The sequence below is a fragment of the Notolabrus celidotus genome, chromosome 6 (assembly GCF_009762535.1).
Source record: "Notolabrus celidotus isolate fNotCel1 chromosome 6, fNotCel1.pri, whole genome shotgun sequence".
Taxonomy (NCBI): domain Eukaryota; kingdom Metazoa; phylum Chordata; class Actinopteri; order Labriformes; family Labridae; genus Notolabrus; species Notolabrus celidotus.
The window spans coordinates 33,996,412-34,020,428 of NC_048277.1; the positions used below are offsets into that span (position 1 = coordinate 33,996,412).

At 40.8% G+C, this 24,017-nt stretch overlaps 1 protein-coding gene across 1 annotated transcript in view; it reads right to left on the reverse strand.

Annotated features, from left to right (window-relative positions):
- cttnbp2 (cortactin binding protein 2) overlaps window positions 1-24,017 on the reverse strand; it is a 149,978-nt gene that overhangs the window by 32,712 nt on the left and 93,249 nt on the right. The window contains exons 5-9 of the mRNA XM_034686401.1: window positions 19,460-19,753; window positions 9,502-9,601; window positions 6,994-7,144; window positions 3,324-3,524; window positions 2,690-2,807 (exon numbers count right to left, since the gene is read on the reverse strand). Coding sequence (XP_034542292.1) covers window positions 2,690-2,807; window positions 3,324-3,524; window positions 6,994-7,144; window positions 9,502-9,601; window positions 19,460-19,753 — 864 coding nt within the window. The remainder of the gene's footprint in view (window positions 1-2,689; window positions 2,808-3,323; window positions 3,525-6,993; window positions 7,145-9,501; window positions 9,602-19,459; window positions 19,754-24,017) is intronic.

Consider the following 24,017-nt stretch of genomic DNA (forward strand, 5'->3'; position numbering starts at 1 on the left):
AGGAAAGATTCAGTGTTTGCCATTTTTTATTTGTTCAATCAGATCAATGTATCCTGAGTGTCTCAAGAATCTCTATGTCATTATTTGTCTGTTCTGAGCTTTTCTTTTAGATGTTTTTGTTTTTCTTGTTTTCATTCATGTTTTTTTAGTTCCATGTGTTGATTTTCCCTTGAGTTATATTCCAGTTATTCCTGAGTGTGGATTTTTATGTCCTCCTTCCTTTTTGTACACCCTCATGTCTGTGTTTTCCTTGTCTGTGTATAGTCCTGTTTTATTTTGTGGAATAATCTCCCTGTGTGTCCGGTTTAGTTTTTCTTCCTGTGTTTTCCCTCCTTTTTGATTGTCTTCACCTGTGCCTTGTTGTTCTCACCTGTGTCTCCTAGTGGAATGTTTGTTGTTTTTCCTTATTGACCCAAAGTCTGCATGATGGTGACCGCATGACAATATTACACATAACCCTTTACAATTAAGAGACTCGTAGCTTAAAGTAAAAGGGACAACAGAATATTATAAGCATAAAACTTAGATTTTTTAAATCTATATTGCAAAAACAACGAGGTGATGAAGGAGAGAAAACTCAAATAAGGCCACCATCCGTTAAACATGGAACAACGCTGTTATAGAATAATGAATCAGGAGATATTTAAACAGTGTTCACACAGCAGAGAGCAGCACTGCAGAGGGTAGTCTGTCCAACTTAAGACTAAACATTTGTATAATGTTCAAAATCAAACCTGAACCAGCTAAAGGGTTTTTAAATCTCTTAACAGAACCTTTTAAAACAGTCTTTCATCTCGTCTTTGTCCACTTGAGTCTTTTCAAACTGTACATGAGGAAAACCATCGTGTGTACGGGCAGAAGTGCGCTCCTTGCTTTGTTGACTGTAAATCCTGTCTATGAGAATATCCTCTCTGATGATGTGGAGGTGGATGGGATGCTGTGGATTGTTTTTGAGGCTTCAGACAGCTTTGGGTATTCCTGCTCGTTCTTTTGGCCCCGTACAGTTATTGTGTGGTCCGGTAATCCTTGATCTCACAGCCCTCTTCATGAAGCTGCTCCTCATCTTCATCACAAGTTTTAGGATCAACTGAAGTTTTACTTCCTGACATTTTACATAGAAAGATTTAAAGGCCAGCTGAGGTACGTCTGCTCCACTTTAATTACCAGGGGAGATTTAATTACCACTTTAAGGAGATTTAACACTTCAAGAGCTGTTCTCAGAATTACATTAATTAAGTTTATATTTATATCAAAATAGGAAACATGAGACACTATTTTTACGGAAAACAGGAAAATAATGTAAAATTAGACATTGAGCACCCCCATGGTTTGAATGGAATGATCCACGTTTCATATGCAAATATTCGACTATGAGATTGGCAGTCGACTAAGGCTCGTTAGAACGAATAGTCGAATATTCGACTATTTGGGGTCACCCCTAGTATTTAGGCTCTTTTTGAAAGCGCCTCATGGAGTGACGCCTGCGAGCTAGTTCAGGCAGACAACTCAAGCTGCGATGCTATACACGTCACATGTCCCACTCTCATAACCATCATCCAATGCCACCCTCTGCCTCTCAAATTGGCGGTCTATTTAAACTGGGAAAATCTCCCATCTCTCCCTCTGACTGTCAACGCCTCTGCTGCCTGCATGCCTATTGCTGAATTTTCTTGCATCCCCACCGGATCAATGTCTCCGTGTAAACTTATCTGCAGGGAGTGATGAGGCCAGAGCCTGGGCGCCAAACATGTAATATTTGCTGCTACAATAAACAATTAAAACGTGAGTTGTCTGACTGAACTATACTAGCAGTACTTACTCATTTGGCCAAAATTCAGTATGTAGTATGAAGTATGTGAACAAGAGCAAAATCTGCAGTTTGCCAAAACTCCCTGGATGTCGTACTGATTTGGGAAAATCTCTCAGTATGCATCGGACCAGTCTCCCTCAAGTACCGATTCCCACAATGCACAGCACTAATGTTCTGCTTCTTCTTTTTTCTTCTTTTTTGACGAGGGGAACTCAGTTTTTAGGTGATGGGAAAATAATTAAATTCCATACAAACCACTTCTTCACTTTTTAAATCATAAGTGATGCTAAAGAAGCAGTTTCTCTATCGGCTTGGCCGTTGTTTACCTCCACTTTCTGACACTGGAAATACAGCGACGCCTGACCCAGCATACTGCAGAACAGTCATACTACATACTACCTTCAAATGCAGTAAGTACTGCATACTACATTTGTAGAATGTAGCAGGTGGTTTCAAAAACAGCCTCTGTCTCTGTTTCCTTCCTTCTGTTGAGCTCATTGTGTAGTCTGCCCGATTGTTACTGTTTCCTGAGTTCCCAGTGCTCTCGTTTTTCCTGGATTTGTTTTGAGTAAGTTTTGATGTTTTTCAGTCATTTTAATTTTAGTCTGCATTTTGGGTCCTCCTCTTTTTGTTTGTCCCTTTAACATGGCACTCTGCAGCTTACATGATGTGCTATCAAACACTTTTACTGTATTCCCCAAGAAAGAATCAAAGACAAAAGGCTTGTTGGAAGCATCAATAAAGCAGCTACATCTTAAGAGGTTTAGAAGGAAGTATGTGAGATAATACTGATGTTTCAAACATGACTTCTATCAGTCATGCTGTCAACATCCTCAGCTGAGCGTTCAGACAGACAGACTCACACAGAAGGCCACTCACGGAGGTTTTCAAGTAGATCTTTGCAGTCATCAGTGGCGACGTCATGAATAGTTCGATTACACTTATCTCTCCTCTGGATGTCCTGTTCACTGTGGCTGCACAGCACCTCCAGACACTCCTACACACACACACACACACACACACATCAGAATCACAAAACATCATCGTGACGATGCAAAAAACGTTTGTATTCAAGCAGGGCGGTAACTTGGCCTGTGGGAGTAATCAAAGTGTGCACAGTCTGATCATATTTAAAGATGAGTGGAGCCCCTGTGTGTTATTAAAGCATCATCGCGTGCTCCTTGTTTATATTCATGTCAGACACTCAGTCTAGTCTGGTTTGGTGTCTCCTGCATCCATTCAGACTGAACAGGATGTTTCAGTGAGCAAGGTCAGCACTCCCATTAGCCTGCCACCGCCGAGCCGGGGTGACAGGGCCGGACATTAACGGAAGATAGAGAGGTCTGATTTTAATAAGTGTTTGCAGAGAGTCAGTGAAGTGGATGTAGTAATACACAGAAGGGAAACATTAAATATCATCGTACAGACAGCAGCACAGCAGGAGATCAGCAGTGAGAGCAGGAGTTTCAGTTAAAGTGTTCAGTTTAGTTCTGATTGAAATAACCATTCTCACCTTGAGGCCCAGAGCAGCAGCCATGTGCGCAGCCGTCCATCCGTCATTGTTGGCCTGGTTGAGCAGGGCGGCAGGCAGGCCCAGGGTGGAGCGGGGTTCAGGGGAAACAGTGGGTTCACCCTGGGTCCTGTGGCAGAGGAGGAGACGCAGTGTGTCTACGTGTCCTGAACGCACCGCAGCGTGGAGAGCTGTGCAGCCGTCCTGCAGGGAGGCAAGAGGGAAGTGATGTCATTCTGTAGCTGCTCAGGAAACACAAAACTCTCTAATTAATGTTTATGGAAGTCAAATAGAGATATTTTAAATCATATTGTTTCGATAAAGGGTGAAATCTTTTTTTTAAAATGTGCATTATTTTAGTTTTTAAGTCAAAAATATTGAGGACGGTCCAAGGCAAGGTGACAGTTCTCAACTTTTCTGCAAGATCTACATCTAATTATTATTTCTCTATCAATTAATGAGCCATGCATCCAACTTTTATGGAATTAGGTTTGCATATGCATCTTTAAAAACGGGTTAACAAAAGATGCATTTCGACCAAGAGTTCCGGGGTCTTTTAGCCCCCAGAACTACTTTACCCTGAACTAAAAGGTTCCTGTATCCCCATTGTTGTCTTCGTTTCCATTGTGCAAATCAGGCCAGTGATGTATGGAGAAAAAAAAAAGTACATGCACTACACCACCAGACCAGTAGAGGGCAGTAAAACAAAGACGAATGCCATTCATCACAGATGACTCCATAGAAGCAGACGGATAGGCAGGTATCATTATGAGCAACACAACAGTTAGCCTGTTAGCATAAAGAGACTCAGCTGGCGCTGTTTTAGATGGTGCTATATTTCATCACAGATGGATTCACTGAATCAACACGTGAGAGGAGATAAGCGCGAGTAGCAAAGATGTTTCAACACGGTTTTAAAATCCTTTTGAACTCAAAAAGCCGTGGCAGAGATCGGCTGGTGTTTTGGTTTAAACAGGGACCCTGTTAACTGGAGACTTTCAGCCGGATGCATCCCTCATAAACGTCTTTAGACGATCATTAAATATCTGATGAGGATATTTTGAAATGTTAATGAAAAACTAAACTAGTTTGCATTCCCAGGAAATCCCTCTGTGTTTCTACAGCTGTGTAAACTCCACAAACACTGACACGTTCAGCTGAAGGTCTCCAGTTTACAGGGTCACTTTTAAAACCGTAACACCGGGAGAGATGCATTCACGGTGGGCTGAGAGAAGACTACTGTTACAAGCTGCTAAATCAAGTGAATCACAGATGTGTGTGATGTTGTTGTGGATGGCGGGAGGAATAAAAACACTGCGGTTAATCTACCAATCAGACACGTTCAACAATGCAGGCCCTGCCCCCTGAAAGTCCCAGGACCTTTGAAAAGTACTACCCCTCAAGCAGGGGCTTTTCAGGAGGGATATTAACTACCCCTGAACTAAACTTAGGTTCCTCCTGCGGTCAAAAAAAGCCTGGCGTTTATTTTCTAAAAGCCAAAACTAAAAACACTAATTTCCAAAATGAAAAACCAAAATAATGTTTCAAGGAAATCTTTAAAAAAAACGAAAGCTTTGACCACAATGCTCAGACTTCCCTCTCTCGTCCCAGCTTGGTGCTCCTCCTCTCTGTGAAATCATTACGTATGACCCAACACACTGGCCAACATTTCCTGCCGTCTAAAAATACCCCCGAGCAGCAGAGGTCAGATATGCTATAGAGACTTTGGCATCTCTTCGGCCCAGCAGGGAAGTCGGGCTAAATGAGGAACAAAGCAGGTAACTAAATATAGGCTCTCATCACATGCTGCCACGCCACCGCAACTAGCAGACCCCCTATATGGTTGCTGTGGAAACCCCTCGAAGCGTGTGCATCAATTAAAAAGACTGAACCCCGGAGAATACTCGTATATAGTCCTTTATGTGAGGTGTGACAACAATGACAAGTGTTAGTAGCAACTGATGAGATGTGAAAAACTGCAGGTTATGTGAGGGAACAATGAGGACAGTTTCATGAAGGAGGTACGGGGGATGGTTTTTCTCCAAGACTCAAGAACAGAACAAGCCGTCAATTAAGGAGAACATCTTTAAGGTTTCAAGCTGAAAGATTCCCCAACATGTTCTCTCAGTGATGCATTTAAAATGGATTGAGAGGAGAACAAAGAGTGATCTTTTTTAAAGGAATCAGTGATTCATTTCCAACAGCAACAGCCTGATCACACACGTCATATCAAATCAATCCATGGAGAACAGTTACAGCACATTTCACCTCTGCCTGTTGATACTGTGGCAAAACTGTCTGTCTCAGGCTGGGAGATAATGACAGCATCAGACACAGATAACTGAGTAAGGCTCCCCACAAATTAAATCAACACTTCCATCCATCCATCCATGTTCTTGACCGCTTATCCCGTTCAGGGTCACGGGGGGCTGGAGCCAATCCCAGCTGGCTTCAGGCAGAAGTCAGGGTACACCTAAGACAGATCGCCATCCCATCACAGGCCAAACATGGAAAGACAGACAACCATTCACGCACACTCACACAAGTTTAGAGTGACCAATTAACCTGGTGAGCATGTCTGTGGACTGTTGGGAGGAAGCCGGAGTAACCGGAGAGAACTCATGTATGCTCGGGGAGAATCTGCCATCTCCACACAGAAAGGCACAACCCCGACCGGGGACTCAAACCAGGAACCACTTCGCTGTGAGGCAACAGCGGTACCCACTGCACCACCATGCAGCTCATACAGAATGCTGCTGCTCAAGTCCTAACAAGGACCAAAAAAGTAGACCACATCACTCCAGTTCTTAGATCCCTACACTGGCTTTCTGTCTGTCAGAGAATAGACTTTAAAATCCTGCTGATGGTTTATAAAGCACTGAATGGTTTAGGCCCAAAATACATTGCTGATTAGCTACTACTTTATGAACCACCTCGACCTCTGAGGTCATCAGGTACTGGTCTGCTTTCAGTCCCTAGAGTCAGAAGGAAACATGGTGAAGCAGCGTTTAGTCATTATGCACCACATATCTGGAACACACTCCCTGAAAGCTGCAGGTCTGCTCCAACTCTCACCTCTTTTAAATCAAAGACTAAGACTTTCTTATTTGCCACTGCCTTCCTATCTTTGCTCATTTTAACCCACTTTAAATTAATATATTTCTAATTTTCCTTTTCTTTTCTGTGGTATTATATTTGTCATTTTAATTGTGCTCTTTCATACCTGTCTGAATGTTTCCAATGCTTTTAATGTTTTAATGTAAAGCACATTGAGTTGCCCTTGTGTATGAAATGCGCTATACAAATAAAGCTGCCTTGCCTTGCCTTGAATCAACACTTGTACAAAAACATATACTTTGTAGATGCATATATACATATTAACCAAAGTCACTCCTTTTAGTCTTAAATAAGGGAAAAGTTACAGTTAAAAACACCCAGAGATGGGGTGCTGTTGGCCTAACGGTCTAAGCACTCCCCATATACAGAGATTAGACTCCTGGCCTCTACCATTTGCTGCATGTCTCCTCCCTCTCTCTACTCTAGTCATGGTACAGTCGATAAAATTTGTTCCCAAACATTTGGTACAGTATGATTTCCCTGTGCTGATGTACCAGTCAACACATGTCTAATCCAGATGTTTGTATCCTCTGCAGTGCATGATCAGTGGATTTACCGTAGTGGTGCAACAGCGGTCAGCTCTGGCACTCAGCAGGACCTGGACGCCGTCCGATCGTCCTGCCTCACAGGCCAGAAACAGAGGAGTCTGTCCCCCCGCCGCCACCGAGTCCACAGCAGCTCCTGCAGCCAGCAGCACCTCCACACAGCTGGAGGGAAACAATGACACAACAAACATAAATATATATATCATACGTCTTCTTCAAATGTTTAATGTCAGTCTATTTAAAGGAACTCAGCTCAGATAGAGAGCAACAGTCTGCTTTAGAATAAGAGTGTTTGCAGGAGCACAGATCATCTGAGGGAAACTGAGTCTGTTAATGTGACCACCGAAAAACACTTATAAACCCCATAAAATAACCCTCAGAGTGTGTGTGTGTGTGTGCGCGCGCATGTGTGTGTGTTTATACGTGTGTAAGAGCATGCCTCCTGCATATCCCAACTCTATAAATAACACTGTGATCAGATATTACAACACTGCACATTCCCCAGCTGGTCCTGGGCATCGTGTTTTTGGCAAGCATGAAAACACACACACATACACACACACACTCGCAGAGACACACGCTGTGGTTGTCAGAGCTTCTCCCACTCTACGCTCTGGGACTCAACACATCAGGATCAATACATGTGAGCAGACTGTGTGTGTGTGTGCAGCGTAGGAGCAGATGTTACCTTCATTGTTTATAATTGATAACAGAAGTTCCAGAAGTGATCGGGGAGGAGGAACAACCAATCAGCTGCACATATCAACAACAGCTGCCCTGTGTGGTCCTGACCTGGGCTTACTGCAGCTGTGGGGAATCACCCCATAAAGCTTAAACAAATCTCAACCTTACAGTCTGCCCTGTAATCCTCAGAGTCACCGGGCCGCACTAGTTGGTGGTGGCACCGAGCAGACGTGCTGGCACTGCTTCCAGCTCAAAACCCAACAGGGTTACCGGGATCAGGCTCGTGGTCGTATTTCACACATTAGAGGTTACAGCTGTGCTGGTCTCACAGCGAGGTCTGTGTGATGAGTCATCAAATGAAAACACAGAAAATACTTGTGTGGCTTAAAGCGAGAGGTCAGGACCCAAAACATCCCATAATAGAAATCAAGGGTCATTTTAAAGCTTTGAAACAATAGTGATCCCTCATTAGGCTAACCGTCTCTCTTTGGATCAGACTACTGTCGACTGATGGGGCTCGTCTAATGATGAGCAGATTAATGAATACAGATCTTCTTTGAACACTACTTATCTTTGTTCAAGACAACTTCTAGCAGGATTCAGAGTGACAAGGTCTTGTATTGATTTGTCGCTACATCAAATTATTAAGATGTGCGTCTAACATGAGTCTGGTCCTGCTGGAGGTTTCTGCCTGTTAAAGGAAGTTTGTCCTTGCCACTGTAACTTGCTAAATGCTGGCTTAAAACTTTCCTTTTTTTGATAAAGCTTATAGTTAGAGCTGGTTCAGGTTTGGACTAGCTCTAAGATACACTGCTATAAGCTTAGACTGCCAGGGGATGTGACACACTGGGATCCTGTTTTTCCCTATCTCCTCTTGCTCTGCCTATCACTTACTTTAACTCTCCCTGTCCCATTAAAGTTACTAACCATAGACCTTTCTGGAGTCCCTGAGCTCCCTTGTCTCGTAGGTTCCTCTAGATCTCTGCTGCTGTGAATGTTCCAGACTCCAGCTGCTACAACTGCTACTATCCGTTTCACTATTATCATCTCTCTCTCTCTTCATCTCCCTCTATCCCTCTCTCCAACACGGTCTCAGCAGATGTGTGTCTAACATGAGTCTGGTCCTGCTGGAGGTTTCTGCCTGTTAAAGGAAGTTTGTCCTTGCCACTGTAACTTGCTAAATGCTGCAAAGTGCTCTGCTCATGGTGGATCGTTTCAATGGCTGTAACCGTTAATTACAGTTAGTTAGCTTACAAAACCACTTCAGCTGACTCCTTTCGACACGAAGGAGCAGCGGCTCTACTCTGAGCTGGTTCGGGCATCTGATAAGGACGCCCCCCCTTAGAGGGCACCTCTAACTGGGAGAAGGCCCAGAACTCAGTTGAGGGATTATATATCCCACCTGGTCTGGGATCGCCTCGGGATTCCCCAGGATGAGCTGGAAAGTGGTGCTAGGGGGAAGTCTGGGTCAATTTGATTGGACTGCTACTTCCACCACCCGACCCCGGATAAGTGGAAGAAAATTGATGGATAGATGCTTGCACAGTCCCCATTTTTATATTTGCATTATTTAGCGTTAAGTAAACTTATTGCTTTTGGATGAAAACTAAAAAAAGAGAGCACTGAACCGTTGCGTCTATGTGCGCCGCCATCTTGAATCTCCTTCTCTACTCCTCTTAGCTCAATTCATTTTGATCAACTTCCCCATCAGGCTGAGATACCTCAAAAGTCTCCTGCTAATAATGACAGTCAACTTTGTCATAGATTTAAAAGAGAAGCTGCAGAATGTTAAGCGTTGAATATTAACAGCATAACAAGTACTGTTTGAAGTGTACCTGCTGTGGCCGTGGGCGGCAGCAAAGTGTAAAGGTGTGAATCCATTTTCATCAGAAACATCAGCAGGCGATCCTGAAGACAGCAGCAGCTTCACACACTCTGAAAGAGAGAGAGAGGAGAGAGGTAAAGAAAGGTGACGATGAAGCAGCTGTAATGTATAAAACAAATATAACAGTATATGAGAGCGAGCGGGATTCATCACAGTTTGTCTTGTTGGAGAATCAGTGGTGGTACATTCATAAAAGAGCTTCTGTGAATGGTGTTGGTAGCAAAAGTGTATGCTGGTTTTAAATAGCATCTTTGAAACACTACACAGGAGTCAGTGCTGCCTTTTCCTGTTTAATATTCTTAAACAAACGCAAAACTTATTCCAAAACCGTCTCCTCAATTCAGATAAATCAACACCACTCATCTGAATCTTCAAATGCTACTCCTCCTCTTTGTTTCTGCAACAGAAGCGTATATGTTTCAGATTTATTAACAACGACAAGCTGTCAAATATCAAATCCTAAAGTGCCGCTTTATCTATGAATGTGAACAGAAATCCCCAGGAACGTGTTCAACGACTGATAAAAGACACCTTTTATGAGATACTACAGTCGACAGCTCAAAGCAGCTAAAGCAGAAGTGGGTCAGGACCTCAGCTCTCCGTGCGTACGACACCGGTCCCTACAAAAATACTTACATATGTATTTATATACCACGGTGCAGCAGGGGGGGGTTGCTTCTGTAAAAGCAAGGATATGGCAACTTGATATGACGTCAAAGATCTACTATGCTGCTAAAAAAAGACTTCCACAGTCGCTTTAAGAAACGGTCGCTTAATGTCTGCACGTAAAGCTGGATGAAGAGCAGCGAGCACACTTAAAGACTTTGGCATGTATTTCTACACCATGACAGTGTGTGGTATGATTTGAACAAACGCCACAGAAAATACAGAAATACATTATGTAGCATGCCAGGTTGTGTAGGTTCTGGATTATAGGCACGGGCGTCGTGTCAGTGAAGTCAACCGTTGATTCCTGAATGGAGGTTTAAGTGTGAAACGGATGACTCAACCTGACTGTGATCAACCTAAACACAAGCAGAGAGGTGGAGCTGAGGCGGCTTTTCAGGCTCCTGAGAAGAAGCTACTACATAAAATAAAAACGGATGCCTTATGAAGAAAAATTCAGCCCCTGTAAAGTGTGTGCTAGATAGCAAAAACTGTAGTTTGAACCAGGCTGTAGACACGTCAAGCTTGGCTGTCTCCTCGTCTTTTGCAGCCAGCCTTAAGACGACTTTCATGGAGCTGCAGCTCATTACGGCTGGTTTGACAGCAATTTAACTTTTGAGCATCACACGACACAAGGCTGGTGGAGTCATGTTTCTATCACTGCAGAAATATTTCTAAAATCCAGTCTGTTTTAACTTTTAAAGACACTTAGACGCTTAACATGCTTTTATCTCATCATCAGCCTTTTCACCAGCCTGCAAAAAAATCCCTCAATCGTCTCCAGACTGTGCAGGACTCAGCTGCAAGGTTTCAACCAGGACTAAAAAGCATGACCACATGTATCCTACGTCTTTACACTGACTCCCTGTATGTTTCAGAACTGATTTTAAGATTTAACTCATTACTTTTGAAGCTCTCTGTAGCCTTTCTCCCAGCTGCTTAGCGGATATGTTAATACTGTATGAGCTGACGCGTATGTTGAGATCCTTAGACAAAGGTCTTCAGTCTGTTCCAAATGCCACAATGAAAACTAAAGGGGACAGAGCGTTTGCAGTGAGGGGTCAGACACTCTGGACTGATCTGCCTGAGGAGATCAGGTCTGCTGAGTCAGTGATCTCTTCTAAATCTCTTCTTAAAACCTACTTTTATCATAGAGTCTTTCCTGATTTCACTTACATTTTTATTTCATTTTACTTGACTTTAACACTTTCAAAAATTACATTTTTGAAGATTTTTATTCATTTGGAAGTCTTTTAAAATAGGTTTTATGTCTTTTATGTCTTTATGTGATTGTGTGACGTGCTTGTTTTGTTTTGCTGCCAATGTAAAGCACTTTATAACCTGGTTTTTGAAAAGTGCTCTATTAACAAAGTTATTATTATTATTGTTATTATTATTTTGTATAACTTTAATTATTGTTCTTATTTTAATTATTTAAATTATTATTATTATTTAAATTATTATTATTATTATTATTATTAATTAATTAATTTATTATTTATGTATTACTATTATTATTATTATTATTATTATTATTATTATTATTATTATTATTAATAATAATAATAATAATAATAATAATAATAATAATAATAACAATAATAATAACAATAATAATAATAATAATAATAATAATCATAATAATAATAATAATAATATCATTATTACACTTCTGCATTGGCTTCATTTTTCAGCACCGTATGTTGTAGCTTGCTCTCAATAGCAAAGGTAAAAACTGTTATTGATTTGCTCCAATAGATTTCTGCAGGCAGCAGCTGCAGAACCGGTCATGGCCGGTCGTTATTTTTGAAACTCACAGACTCAGATTGTTATCTAAACTGTCCAACACGAGTACAGAGATATGGATCTTTTGTTAAAGTAACCAGAAACAGCCGTTATCCTGCTTTCTCCAAGGTCAACAAACTCCACTGACAACACAGGAGTTACTGTTTGAACCACTGCGCCTCTTCAGATAAGTCTGTAGGGGATTTTTAAAAAATGTTTAAATAGATAGTTTGGGTCCAACCCCATATTTGTGCAACAAACAACCAATGGTTATTTGGATGGTTGTTTGTCTCTGCAACCCCTCATTTGTGCAGACAGCAATAGACAAGGATGAAGGTTGATATCAGTAGAGTCTGGCTGCTTTAAAGAAAGAGATGCCTTTAAGAATTGGTGAAAAATCAAGCACCTTTTTTACACGGTAGCAGATTATCTCACAGCTGCAAGCTCAAATTAACCACTTGGGGGATTCCAAATATTTTGTTCTGTTATTGAGTCTCTAAATTGATGGGCTCATATCAGAAAGACATTGATACTCTGTCTTGAAAAGGCACACACAGTACGGCAATACATGTGAAATGAGTTCCTGTGCACATCAGGTGCTTTGGGTGCAGCAGAAAAACACCTCCAAATTAAAACAGTCAATCAAATATCATCTTCTAATTTCTCTCAGGCCTAAACTCTGCAGCTTGTGTTTGTTTGTTACTCTGAACATGTTTAATGTTTCAGGGCTGCTGAACTGTAGCTAACCTTTTCAGTTTCTTTTTTACTTTACATAAAGAGGAACACGCCTGGTCAATGCAAAGATGTGTGTGTGTTTGTTTGTGTGTGTGTGTGTGTGCATTCTCCGTCTAGGTCCACCTCTAAGCCTCCAGCACAGCTGTCCTTCAGCTGCATTAGTCGTGTTCATGGATCAGCGCCTCTCCCCTGACACGGTGTTACAAAACATCTCAGCAGGGAGGCAACCTTGATGGGCCTGCAGTGTGTGTGTTAGTGTGTGTGTTAATGCATGTGCTTATTGGGCTAAAAGCATTAAATATTCTAAGTGTGTGGGTAATTTTGTGCTCATGTGTCAGGTGAACATCGGTGCCGAGGTTACAGCCCTGACATGACAGTCCATCTCCTTTAATGGCTGCCAACATAATGGGCTTAGCTGCAGCTCATGCACGGATCCAGGATTTACAGCAGAGTGTTTATCAGCAGCAGGTCTTTGTCCGCGCTCAGCATCTTTATCTTTCAAGAAAGGGCTTATCTCTGAGGCTGCTCGGCTTGTTATCACAGGTATGCTAAGTCTCTTGAGGTTATTGTTATAAATCATTTAATCTGTTTTGTAATTAGGAAGCACGGGAGAAAACTCCTGAGGGTTTAAAACAGGTGAGAGCCTGGGACAGCATTGGGTAGGGTTTGCCCTTTAAAGGAGCTAACATGAAGCTGTGTGTGACATTTGATTTCAGTAACATTCAGTGTGTCATTTTTAAATTAAATCATAAGCTTTGTGTAAATAAAAAATGTTTTATGTGGACAAATTAATAAGGAAGGAAACAAACAATCCTGATGTGATAGAATTAAAAGAAACAACACTCATCACCGTCCTCCTCAGATGATGACAGGTGATGTATTCCTCTGTGAACAGATTCTAAACCTTCGTTATTCCTGCTGTAGTTAGTAACAAAAAACTTCCAGGCAGGACTTCCTTTTCAGTTGTGATGGGAAAAATACAGACATGATAGTATGTTTTTCCTGTGTTGATTAGAGGTTAGTAAGTTGCACACACACAGAGACGCTCTCTGATTTGTATATCTGTTCATATGTCTGAGGAGGAAACCAGGGAGTGAGAGGTCAAGAAGGTGACCAGGAAGAGAGTGGTCGTAAAAATCTCTCTGGTTTGTTCAACGATGAGATCATCTTAAACTCTGAAGACGATAAATACCATAATGAATCTTTCCCTCTGGGTCAGTTGTGCAGACCTTGTCTCACTTGTCAGATCACTCTGCCAGCTGACCGCTTTGCTAAGCTCACTGAAGGCCGGAATAAAGCTCACAAAGGCAAACTGTTGTTGTCTGCCATTTTCAGATTTCCACCACACCCTGCTGCGTTATCGTCTGCTACGTGAACACCATCAAGTCTTGTTGAAATCCTTCAAATGGAAAACTTAAACCTTCTTTCAACAAAACTTATCCAACAACATTTGAAAATGTCACTTTTGGCTTTTGGAAATAAAGATGAGCATTGATTACTCAAGAGAAATTAGTTCCTTCATTCGATTCATATTCCAAAGTGCTTTAAAAATAGTGTTCAATGGGGCGCTGTTGGCCTACTGGTCTAAGCGTGCGCCCCATGTACTGAGGCTACAGTCCTCATCGCAGAGGTCGTTGGTTAGACTCCCAGCCATGACCATTTGCTAATCCCTACATTTCCTGTGGAAAAATCTCTCACCTACATCAAGGGTTCCCAAACTTTTCAGCCCCTGACCCCCAAAATATTGGTGCCAAAGACTTGCAACCCCCACTGTCCTTTAAAGTGATGTAATGTGTCTTCATTTAGCTTGTCTGCAGAAAATGACCCTACCTATATGGGCATGTCTGCGTTTCCTGTGCTGTTATGCATTAACTTGCTGCTACTGATGCTTTTGATAATTAACTGTTCACTAACCCTAAACTTAGGAGACATCTGGCAAAAAGAAAGACAGAAAACTCATTACATTTTATATTTTCAAGGTTTTATTTCAAATTAAGCTACTATTTCTGTTGATATTTTTTACTATAAAAGGGTGAAATGTGCTATTTTTAGATAACTTTTGCCATTTAATTTTTAATATTGCATGTTTTCATTATTTCTTTGTTCACCACTCGTTAACAAATTATAAAGTAATAAAAAAAAAAACAAAGAGAAGAAAAAATTTAAAATTCTAAAAAATACAAAAGAAATAATAATAATAATAATAAAAAAATATAAGATAATAAACAGTCCAAACAAAAAGGAAAATAAACATAAGAACACAAGTTTAATAATCAAAGAGTGTAAATAAATAATAATGAATAATAAATGTTTTAGTTAACTTTAAAAAACAAACATTCTGGAAGACATCTCACGACTCCCCACTTTGGGAACCCCTGACCTAAATAACCTGAACAGGTCAATAATGTCTTCGTTATGCAGTCGACTGCACTACTTCAGGAATCTATGAATCAGATGCTGAACCTTTTCAGAACTCTGGCCTGGTTTCTCTTCCCTACAGTGAATCTGCATTAAGGAGAGCATCTTTTATTTAGAGTGACGTCAAACTGAGCCTCAGCATCTCATTTTCTTTTCATCAAAGGCTCAAAATTATGTTAAATTCAGCTGAAATGAGGAGACCAGAATATATCTCTGCTTGAGAACATTATTTGTGGTTAGAAATAAAAGAAGCAGGAATTTATTTTCCTGGCGAGAATCTCTGAGAGTTAGAAGTACGAAAGATTTCAAGTGTTTCTTTTGTAAAGATATTTAACCCTGAATCACTCGACTGAGAGCTGCACGGGAAAAGTTCAACAGCTAAACAACCAAAACAGAAAAGATAATTAAACAGGACTTAAACTGCAACTGGCTCATCTTCAGCAATGACCTGCTTTATATTAACGCAGCTACACACTCGTGAAACGAACCGTATTCAAATGCCACTCAAAGAGAGGAACTCATTAGAGGAGGTATTTTTACAGCAGTTCATCTGAGCTCTGAAGCTTTTACACAGATTGTTTGTGCAGGTGAGAGTAATAACTGAATCTCAGGTGGAGCTTAGAAAAGCACAGGCCCTCCATGATAACTGAGTCAGCACACACAGATTGCACAAACAGAAGCTGAGAAACTGCAGGAAACATATGAAGAAGGAAACAGACTCAACTGATGATACGTTTTAAAGAAGGTCGATGCTTCCTTCATATTTATCTTAAATAAATGAGATGTAGAATAACAAAGACAATGATTAGTGTTTCCCAAAGACAAAGATGATGTTATAAAATGTCTCATTCTATCTACAACCCAAAAATGTCTTATCATAGACATGATACGTCTTACTTCGTCCTACTCCTTTATGAACATGTAAATTGAAAATTTTCAGTGCTTTCTGATGGAATAGATTGTGTTCTCTTTTTTGTTTTTTCTTGTTTTTACTTGAATGTTTTTTCTATTTAAGAGACCAAAAAATAAATTTGTACATTTAATTTAATTTAATTTTAATTTATTAGCAAAACAATTGGCGATGGATTCAACTGCTGACAAGGAACTTTATTTGTATTCATTTATTTTCTTTTGATTTAACTAATTAATTTAAATTATTGAAGTTATTATTTATTTCTTATAATATTCTAAATCTCTTTTTTCCCTATTTTCTGTGATGTGATGTCGTCTTCTTCCTCCAACCTTTTTATTGTCCTTACCCTGTTTTTAAACCTCTGTAACAATGATTTATTGGCCCAATGTTCAATCACTTTATTCTGTTTAATTTGCATTTATTCTTACGGAAGAGGATTAAGGCCACTGGAAAAAAAAAAAATTAAGGTCAACATTTTATTTTTATTATTATCCTGAGATTAAAGTCAGAATTCTGAGATTAAAGTCAGAATTCTGAAAATTAAGTCAGAATTCTGAGATTAAAGTCAGAATTCTGAAAATTAAGTCAGAATTCTGAGATTAAAGTCAGAATTCTGAGATTAAAGTCAGAATTCTGAAAATTAAGTCAGAATTCTGAGATTAAAGTCAGAATTCTGAGATTAAAGTCAGAATTCTGAGATTAAAGTCAGAATTCTGAGATTAAAGTCAGAATTCTGACTTCTGAGAATAAAGTCAGAATTCTGAGATTAAAGTCAGAATTCTGAAAATTAAGTCAGAATTCTGAGATTAAAGTCAGAATTCTGAGATTAAAGTCAGAATTCTGAGATTAAAGTCAGAATTCTGACTTCTGAGAATAAAGTCAGAATTCTGAGATTAAAGTCAGAATTCTGATTTCTGAGAATAAAGTCAGAATTCTGAGATTAAAGTCAAAATTCTGACTTTATTCTCAGAATTCTGACTTTCATCTCAGAATAATAATTTAAAAAAAAATTTTTGACTTTAATTTTTTTTTTTTTCAGTGGCCCTAATCCTCTTCTGTATATTCTTGTTAACCATTACTTTGTAATTAGTTTTTTGCATTGTAAGAATATTCTTCACTTATTCCTGTCTGTTAAAGGTTTATTCTGCCATCCTCCTAAATTCTAACATGCTTTGTATTTAAACATTTGTTTTTAAAGGTGTTATATAAATAAAAGTTTGTCTTATTATTGTGGTTGTCGTTGTTGTTTTTATGGTTATTATTATTTGACACAGTCAGTACAATCTGGGTAAGGGATAATGTATAGTGAACGGTGGGGATAAGCTATTTGGAATCCTGACAGGGTGAACAGCCTCTAAAAACCAGCCTGAAATGAAAGCTAAAGTTTTTGCCACAGTGTCAACAGGCGGAGGTGAAATGTGTCTGTTTCCTTTCTGCAGATTGATTTGATATGATGTGTGGGGGGGAAAAGCACTGCTGCTATGAGGTACTGACCAATCAGAATCAAGTATTCAACACAGCTGGGTAATAACTATGATTAAGAATGACTATTTTTAGGTTCTCACTGTTTGTGAATGTGCAGCAAAATAAAAGCGCTTGCAGGAAAAATACTTAAAGCACAGAAACTGTATGACTTTGTAAACAAATTGCATTTACTGCACAAATAAACTACATTTCTACTTGCTCATTTATGGATTTATGTGTCAAAGGATCCATGAAATACTGCCGCAGACATTTCAGTCATCCATCAGTCATGCTCACAGACAAAAAAAATCGAACCTTTGTTTTCATCTTAATGTATAAGCCTCTCATTATCAATCAATACAAATCAATACAAACCTTCAAGACTACTCTTAAGAATCAATCAACCAGACGACCACCGACCAAAACCGCAGACATCGACCTCACTCTCAGCTGCTTCACTATCACTTTAAAATCTTCATACATGTCAGAACTCTACAGTCCTCCAACCGAGACGCACCTTAGTCAGCAGTTATCGCCCGCATAGAATTATAAAGGGCGTGTGAGGGTCAAGACGAGGTTTCTGCTTACTTAAGAAGAATATTTGCATGAAGGGAAGCAGCCATGTTGAGTTCCACTTACATCAACCACTGAAAGATTTTGACCAGACATTTAAAGGGCTCAGAATCAACGGGCGTGATACCAGTCCACATGTACATATGACAGGTTTCAGTGATCCAGTGAACAGCAGGTCTTTAGATAACACAACACTGAACCCTGCTGTGCATAAAGGCTCCAGACTGTCCCCACTCATTTGGAAAAGCACTGTGGTTTAACCCCCCACAGACCCAGACAGATAAGACCCCTGATTAAAATACTGCTGTCAAAACGTCATATAGACACTACACTTACAAGCTTTTTAACATTTTTAGGTCATAGAGAAGTTGGACTGTTTGCAAAAACACTAGCTTTGAATATATTCATGATTTAACCTCCACTGCAGATGGCTTTAATGCATTTTTTTTTCTTCAAATAAGGTTAATTTGTCAGTGAATTTTGCCCCATATTTAATCTAAATCTTGCTCCAAATGACCTGATATCAATTTTGCAAACAACACCAAGAAACTATTTGCTTAGAGTTTCAATCCAGGATGCATTTGACCCTGGATGCTGCGGGAATTATATGATTTCTTTGTCTCATTTTTGCAGGTTTTGATTGCAGAAGCCTCAAAAAACTGAGATTAAAAGGCAGGAATTAGTCTCTACGATCCGTGTCCGGTCCGTCTCCGATCTGTCACAGCACCAGATTTGATAGGTTTCTATTCCAGTCAATGTGTTAACTTCCACTGGATCCGCTCCGTTCCAGCTGTGTATCTGATCTGTCACGTCAGAGCCCTCCGGATCAGATACACAAGACTTCTATTTTTGCCGGATGCCGGAGCACGACGCATCAATCTCAACAGAGGAGATGGAGCGGGACAGGAAGTCAGGCACCAAAACAAAATGAAAATATCTGGATAATTTTGGAGTCAACAGGTCAGAGGTTTTCAGAGGACCGGAAAGACAACATGGATGAGGAGAGGAGGAGGAGAATCCTTGATTCAGTAATTACAGATGGAAAACCTCGGTCACATGACTCCAGCTGTACGGCGGTCCTTTTCCATGCTGAGTTCTGAAAACTCAAAAGAGCACGGAGCAGGACTGCAGCGGATCAGGCACAGACCAGACACAGATCTGGTGGAAGTCCTGGGTCAGGTTGCAAAACATTCAAATTTCAAAGTTGAAACTCTAAAGTTACAACCTCGCTGACCTCACTGTAACAGCAACAGTCCATTGTCCACTCTGAGCTACATTGCAGCCCAACTCTGTTCTACCTTTAAATATAAAACACTAAACATAAACATGCAGTACTTAATGAAACATAAGTTACCTGTGTGTCCATTTTGAGCAGCAGCAAACAAGGCAGAGGTTTGGTTGAGGTTGTGATAGAGGTGTTGGTCTTGGTCAAGTAGATCGGGCTTGTTGTCCATGATGGTGTTAGTGGTGGACGTAGAGGTGGTTGTAGTGGTGTTGATGGTGTTGGTGGTCAGGTCTGGTTGGTTAAGCAGCATTGACAATAAAGTGACATTTCCCTGGGAAGCAGCTTGGGGTAGCAGGGGGCGCCCGCCGTCCAGGGCAGCAGGCCCACCGCCGCTTAGAGAGGAGACTACGGAGGGACACCAGCCTGCAGGGGGGGAGGAGGAGCAGGAGCAGCACAGGTTAAACTAGGAAGAGGAAGAGCAGGAGGAAGAGGAAGCTTCTAGAAGTGCTGAGCATTGGAGAGCAAAGGTGCAACGGATGAACGGGTTGGAAGGGGAGGAGAGAACACTTCAGTTTGGCACACTGTAATACAGACTCTTTTGTCCAAGCAGCAGGCACACATACAGGAGTGCAGTATTCCAAAATATACACAACCAAGATGAAAACAGACGCAGAGTTCGATACAACATCAGCAGATGGCTGCTTGTTAACAGGGTCAGTAAGGATCAGCTCATGTGCTGCAGCAAACACATCTTCAAATCCCTGAATCATTATTCAATTTCTAGTTTAATCCCCAAAATTGATCAATTACAATAATCCAGGATATATCAATAAAGGGAATGTCTTTATTCTGATGCATTTGGCGTCTTTATATCTCCTTTTTTCATTTGATGCAAAAGTGTAGTCAAAAAATAAAGGAGGATGCATTTTGTAACATTTCTTTTACGACCAAAATCAAATAAAAAACCCACAAAAAGGGTTCATCCAGTGTGTTTCTGCAGCCTGAAGCTATTCTTAGCCTAATCCCATGTGGAGGTTAGTTATTTTATGAACAAATCAGTAGGATTATGGGTGGATTATAGGAGGATTATGGGAATACAGGTAGGCGGGTTAAGCGACATACTAAGGTTTTTGTTTTATCCTTAGCTGGAGCTCATCCAGTGAAAATGCGGAGGCTTATCTTACTTTACTCCACCTGAGAGATTATCTCTGCTTCAGATCTGCTGCAGGAAAATATCACTGCTGGCAACATGTGAGGCTGGAAACATGATACCCGAGTTATGACGCAAGCTAGCTTCTCAGGAGACAGCTTACTGAAAGGTCGATGAAATGATGAGCTTCGGCATCACAGCATCGTGAGAAATAATGTGTGAGGTATGCCTTTAATTAAAGCCTCTGGTAACCTAAATTTAAAAAAAACATTCTACCAATGATATTTATATTCACATTTACATACTATTATATATATTTAAAATATTAAAACTGAACTTTAATACATTTTTGAAGTATTATCAGTGACGTTTTTGATACCGTTCTAACGCTAGGATAAAGAGGGCGGGGTTAACTTGGATATTACTGATGAAATCAATATCTAACCAATCAGAAATAAAACACTGAGTCACGTTCAAACATGTTCAACAAAACTACTCTGCTCCTGCTCAGACTGTCTCCTGATGTCTCAGCCAGCTCCCCTCGCTGTGCTCGTGTGTCCCTGTCTGCACATTCACTGGGGAAGATAACAGCTTGTTGTCATTCTTTTATTTTCCTAACTGCTGTGGATTTAGGGAAACTTTGGGAAGTGGTTGAGTTGAGCCGTGGCTGAGTGGCTAGAGCAGTCCTGCATAGGCTCAGCTTATTTCCCCAGGACCGGTTCACTAACTTTCCCCAGGACTGGTTCACTAACTTTCCCCAGGACCGGTTCGCTATCTTTCCCCAGGACCGGTCCACTAACTTTCCCCAGGACCGGTTCACTAAAATTCCCAGGGACAGGTTCACTAACTTTCCCCAGGACCGGTTCACTAAAATTCCCAGGGACAGGTTCACCAACCTTCCCCAGGACCGGTCCACTAACTTTCCCACGGATAGATCCACTAACTTTCCTCAGGACCGGTTCACTAACTTTCCCCAGGACCGGTTCACTAACTTTCCCCAGGACCGGTTCACTAAAATTCCCAGAGACAGGTTCACTAACTTTCCCCAGGACCGGTTCACTAACTTTCCCACGGATAGATCCACTAACTTTCCTCAGGGCCAGTTCACTAACTTTCCCCAGGACAGGTTCACTAACTTTCCCAAGGACAGGTTCACTAACTTTCCCAAGGACCGGTTCACCAACTTTCCCCAGGACTGGTTCACTAACTTTCCCCAGGATAGGTCCACTAACTTTCCCACGGATAGATCCACTAACTTTCCCCAGGACCGGTTCACTATCTTTCCTCAGGACCGGTTCACTAACTTTCCCCAGGACCGGTTCACTAACTTTCCCCAGGACCGGTTCACTAAAATTCCCAGAGACAGGTTCACTAACTTTCCCCAGGACCGGTTCACTAAAATTCCCAGAGACAGGTTCACTAACTTTCCCCAGGACCGGTTCACTAACTTTCCCACGGATAGATCCACTAACTTTCCCCAGGACCGGTTCACTAACTTTCCCCAGGACAGGTTCACTAACTTTCCCACGGATAGATCCACTAACTTTCCCCAGGACCGGTTCACTATCTTTCCTCAGGACCGGTTCACTAACTTTCCCCAGGACCGGTTCACCAACTTTCCCCAAACAGCTCAGAGTTTAGACAAACAGTTCCGTCTGACACCCGGAGCCGAGCTCCTCTGCGTGCACATACTACACTTCAGCCTCCGCTGCTCCGGGCGTCCCATGGTCCTGATGCCCCGGAGACTACGGAGTGATAAACTAATAAATGATAGAAGTCCTGATTCTGAAGTATTTTGTGACTCAGCACTCAGAGACTATTTGAAATGATTAATTTTCAGATTCTGGAGTTTTGATGTCTTCAGATTCAGAGTCAGACGGCTCAAACATGCAGGCTGTGAACTCTCTCTTGACCTGTCAATCAAAGAGTTAGGCCACGCCCACACAGTCCTGAGAAATGCTCTGACCTGTAAAATAAGATGTTTTTGAACAGAGATTTTTCAGAGTTGTGGATGTTTGTTTTCACTCACACTTTTAGTTGAAGCTTGATTACACATTACATTTTGATATTCTATGTGAATTTTAAATATTCCATTTACATTTCCAGAGGCTTTAAGAAAATTGCTGCTCAGATTTCTAACTTTGGATGCTTTTTGCATGACAGGAAAAAAAAAAGAACACAGCTAAAATATTAAATATACGTTGTTGCTTATGTCAGCTTTACTAATTTGGAATCCTTGCCCGTTTTGAGATCACCACTAGAACAAAGAAAAGTGCTCTTCACATGAGAAGTGTTTGCTGCACGGCACAGGCTTGAAAATACCAAAGCACCTCAGGGTTCCAGAGTTGAAATGTTAATGAAAAACCGCTCTTAGTCATAAACCTATTTAAAAGTTAAAGTGTTTAACTTTGTCACATTCAAATGAGCTTTAAATGAAGAGGAATACGTGCGGCTAATTTCAATATTTTTCCAGGGGATTAAAAAACGAGCGTGTGAAGTGTGTTGCAGCCCGGACAAAAGAGTCTGTCACTGCTTCAGATTAACGACCATCTGATGGATAGCATTCATTTTTCATACAATCACTCATCTGCTACATTCACAAACCAGGCATTAGAAACACATACATTTTGTTTGCATTATAACAGATGATAAAAGAAAAGGTAGAGGACAGAAAAGACACCTTTACTGAAACTACTCACTTCAGCTCTATTGAGAGGCATCACACTACATAAAAGCTGCTTGATACTGTTTTTATCATGACTGTATGAGGCTGTTCTGTATTTGAAAAAGGTTCAAATAGAGTTAGAAAAGGCAGAATGGAGGATTTCAGTGCAGAAATGTGACCGAGGAGCGACAGATTGGCCTCCACAGTAAAAGGTAAAGAGCAGCAGAAAATCTCAAGGACGCAGATAAGGATAATGTCAGCCGTCGTGGTTGCACATCCTGAGCGGCAAGTTGCAGGTTGCAGGGGAATAGGAAAAGTACAGAGGTGTTTAAAACATATCTGCTGGCTGTCAGGTGAGATTGTGGAACTGCTTTGTGGAAACTGGCAGAATGTCCCCACAGCTTTAAGAGGGAGACGCTGCAATCATGTGCAATGAAATCCATATTATAGCTGGAGATCAATACCCAGTCACACACATATTATTAATTAATAACTAACCTTTAAAATGTCAATAAATAACACATGGAGGGCAGGACTCCTCTGGGAGGGCTTTTTATTAACTCCTATATTGTGTATATTAATATAAATTAAGGTTTCAATGGAGTGGCCCATTCTTAAAGATGGATGCTGTTGTGTTTTTCATTTTCTCTATATCTGGGGTCTGAATGACGATCACCTGTCACTGCTCTGATAGATTGCTGTGAAATGGACTGTAAAGGCTGCAGTGTAATCCCTTTAGGCACATATTACCAATCATACATCCTCTTAAAGAGCTTTTATTTCCTGACAGGCTCAAGTTGTTTTAGTTCCAACACTACAACAAGAATCCTGTGAGATATTTCCTCTCTTTTAAAACAGAATAATCCGTCACA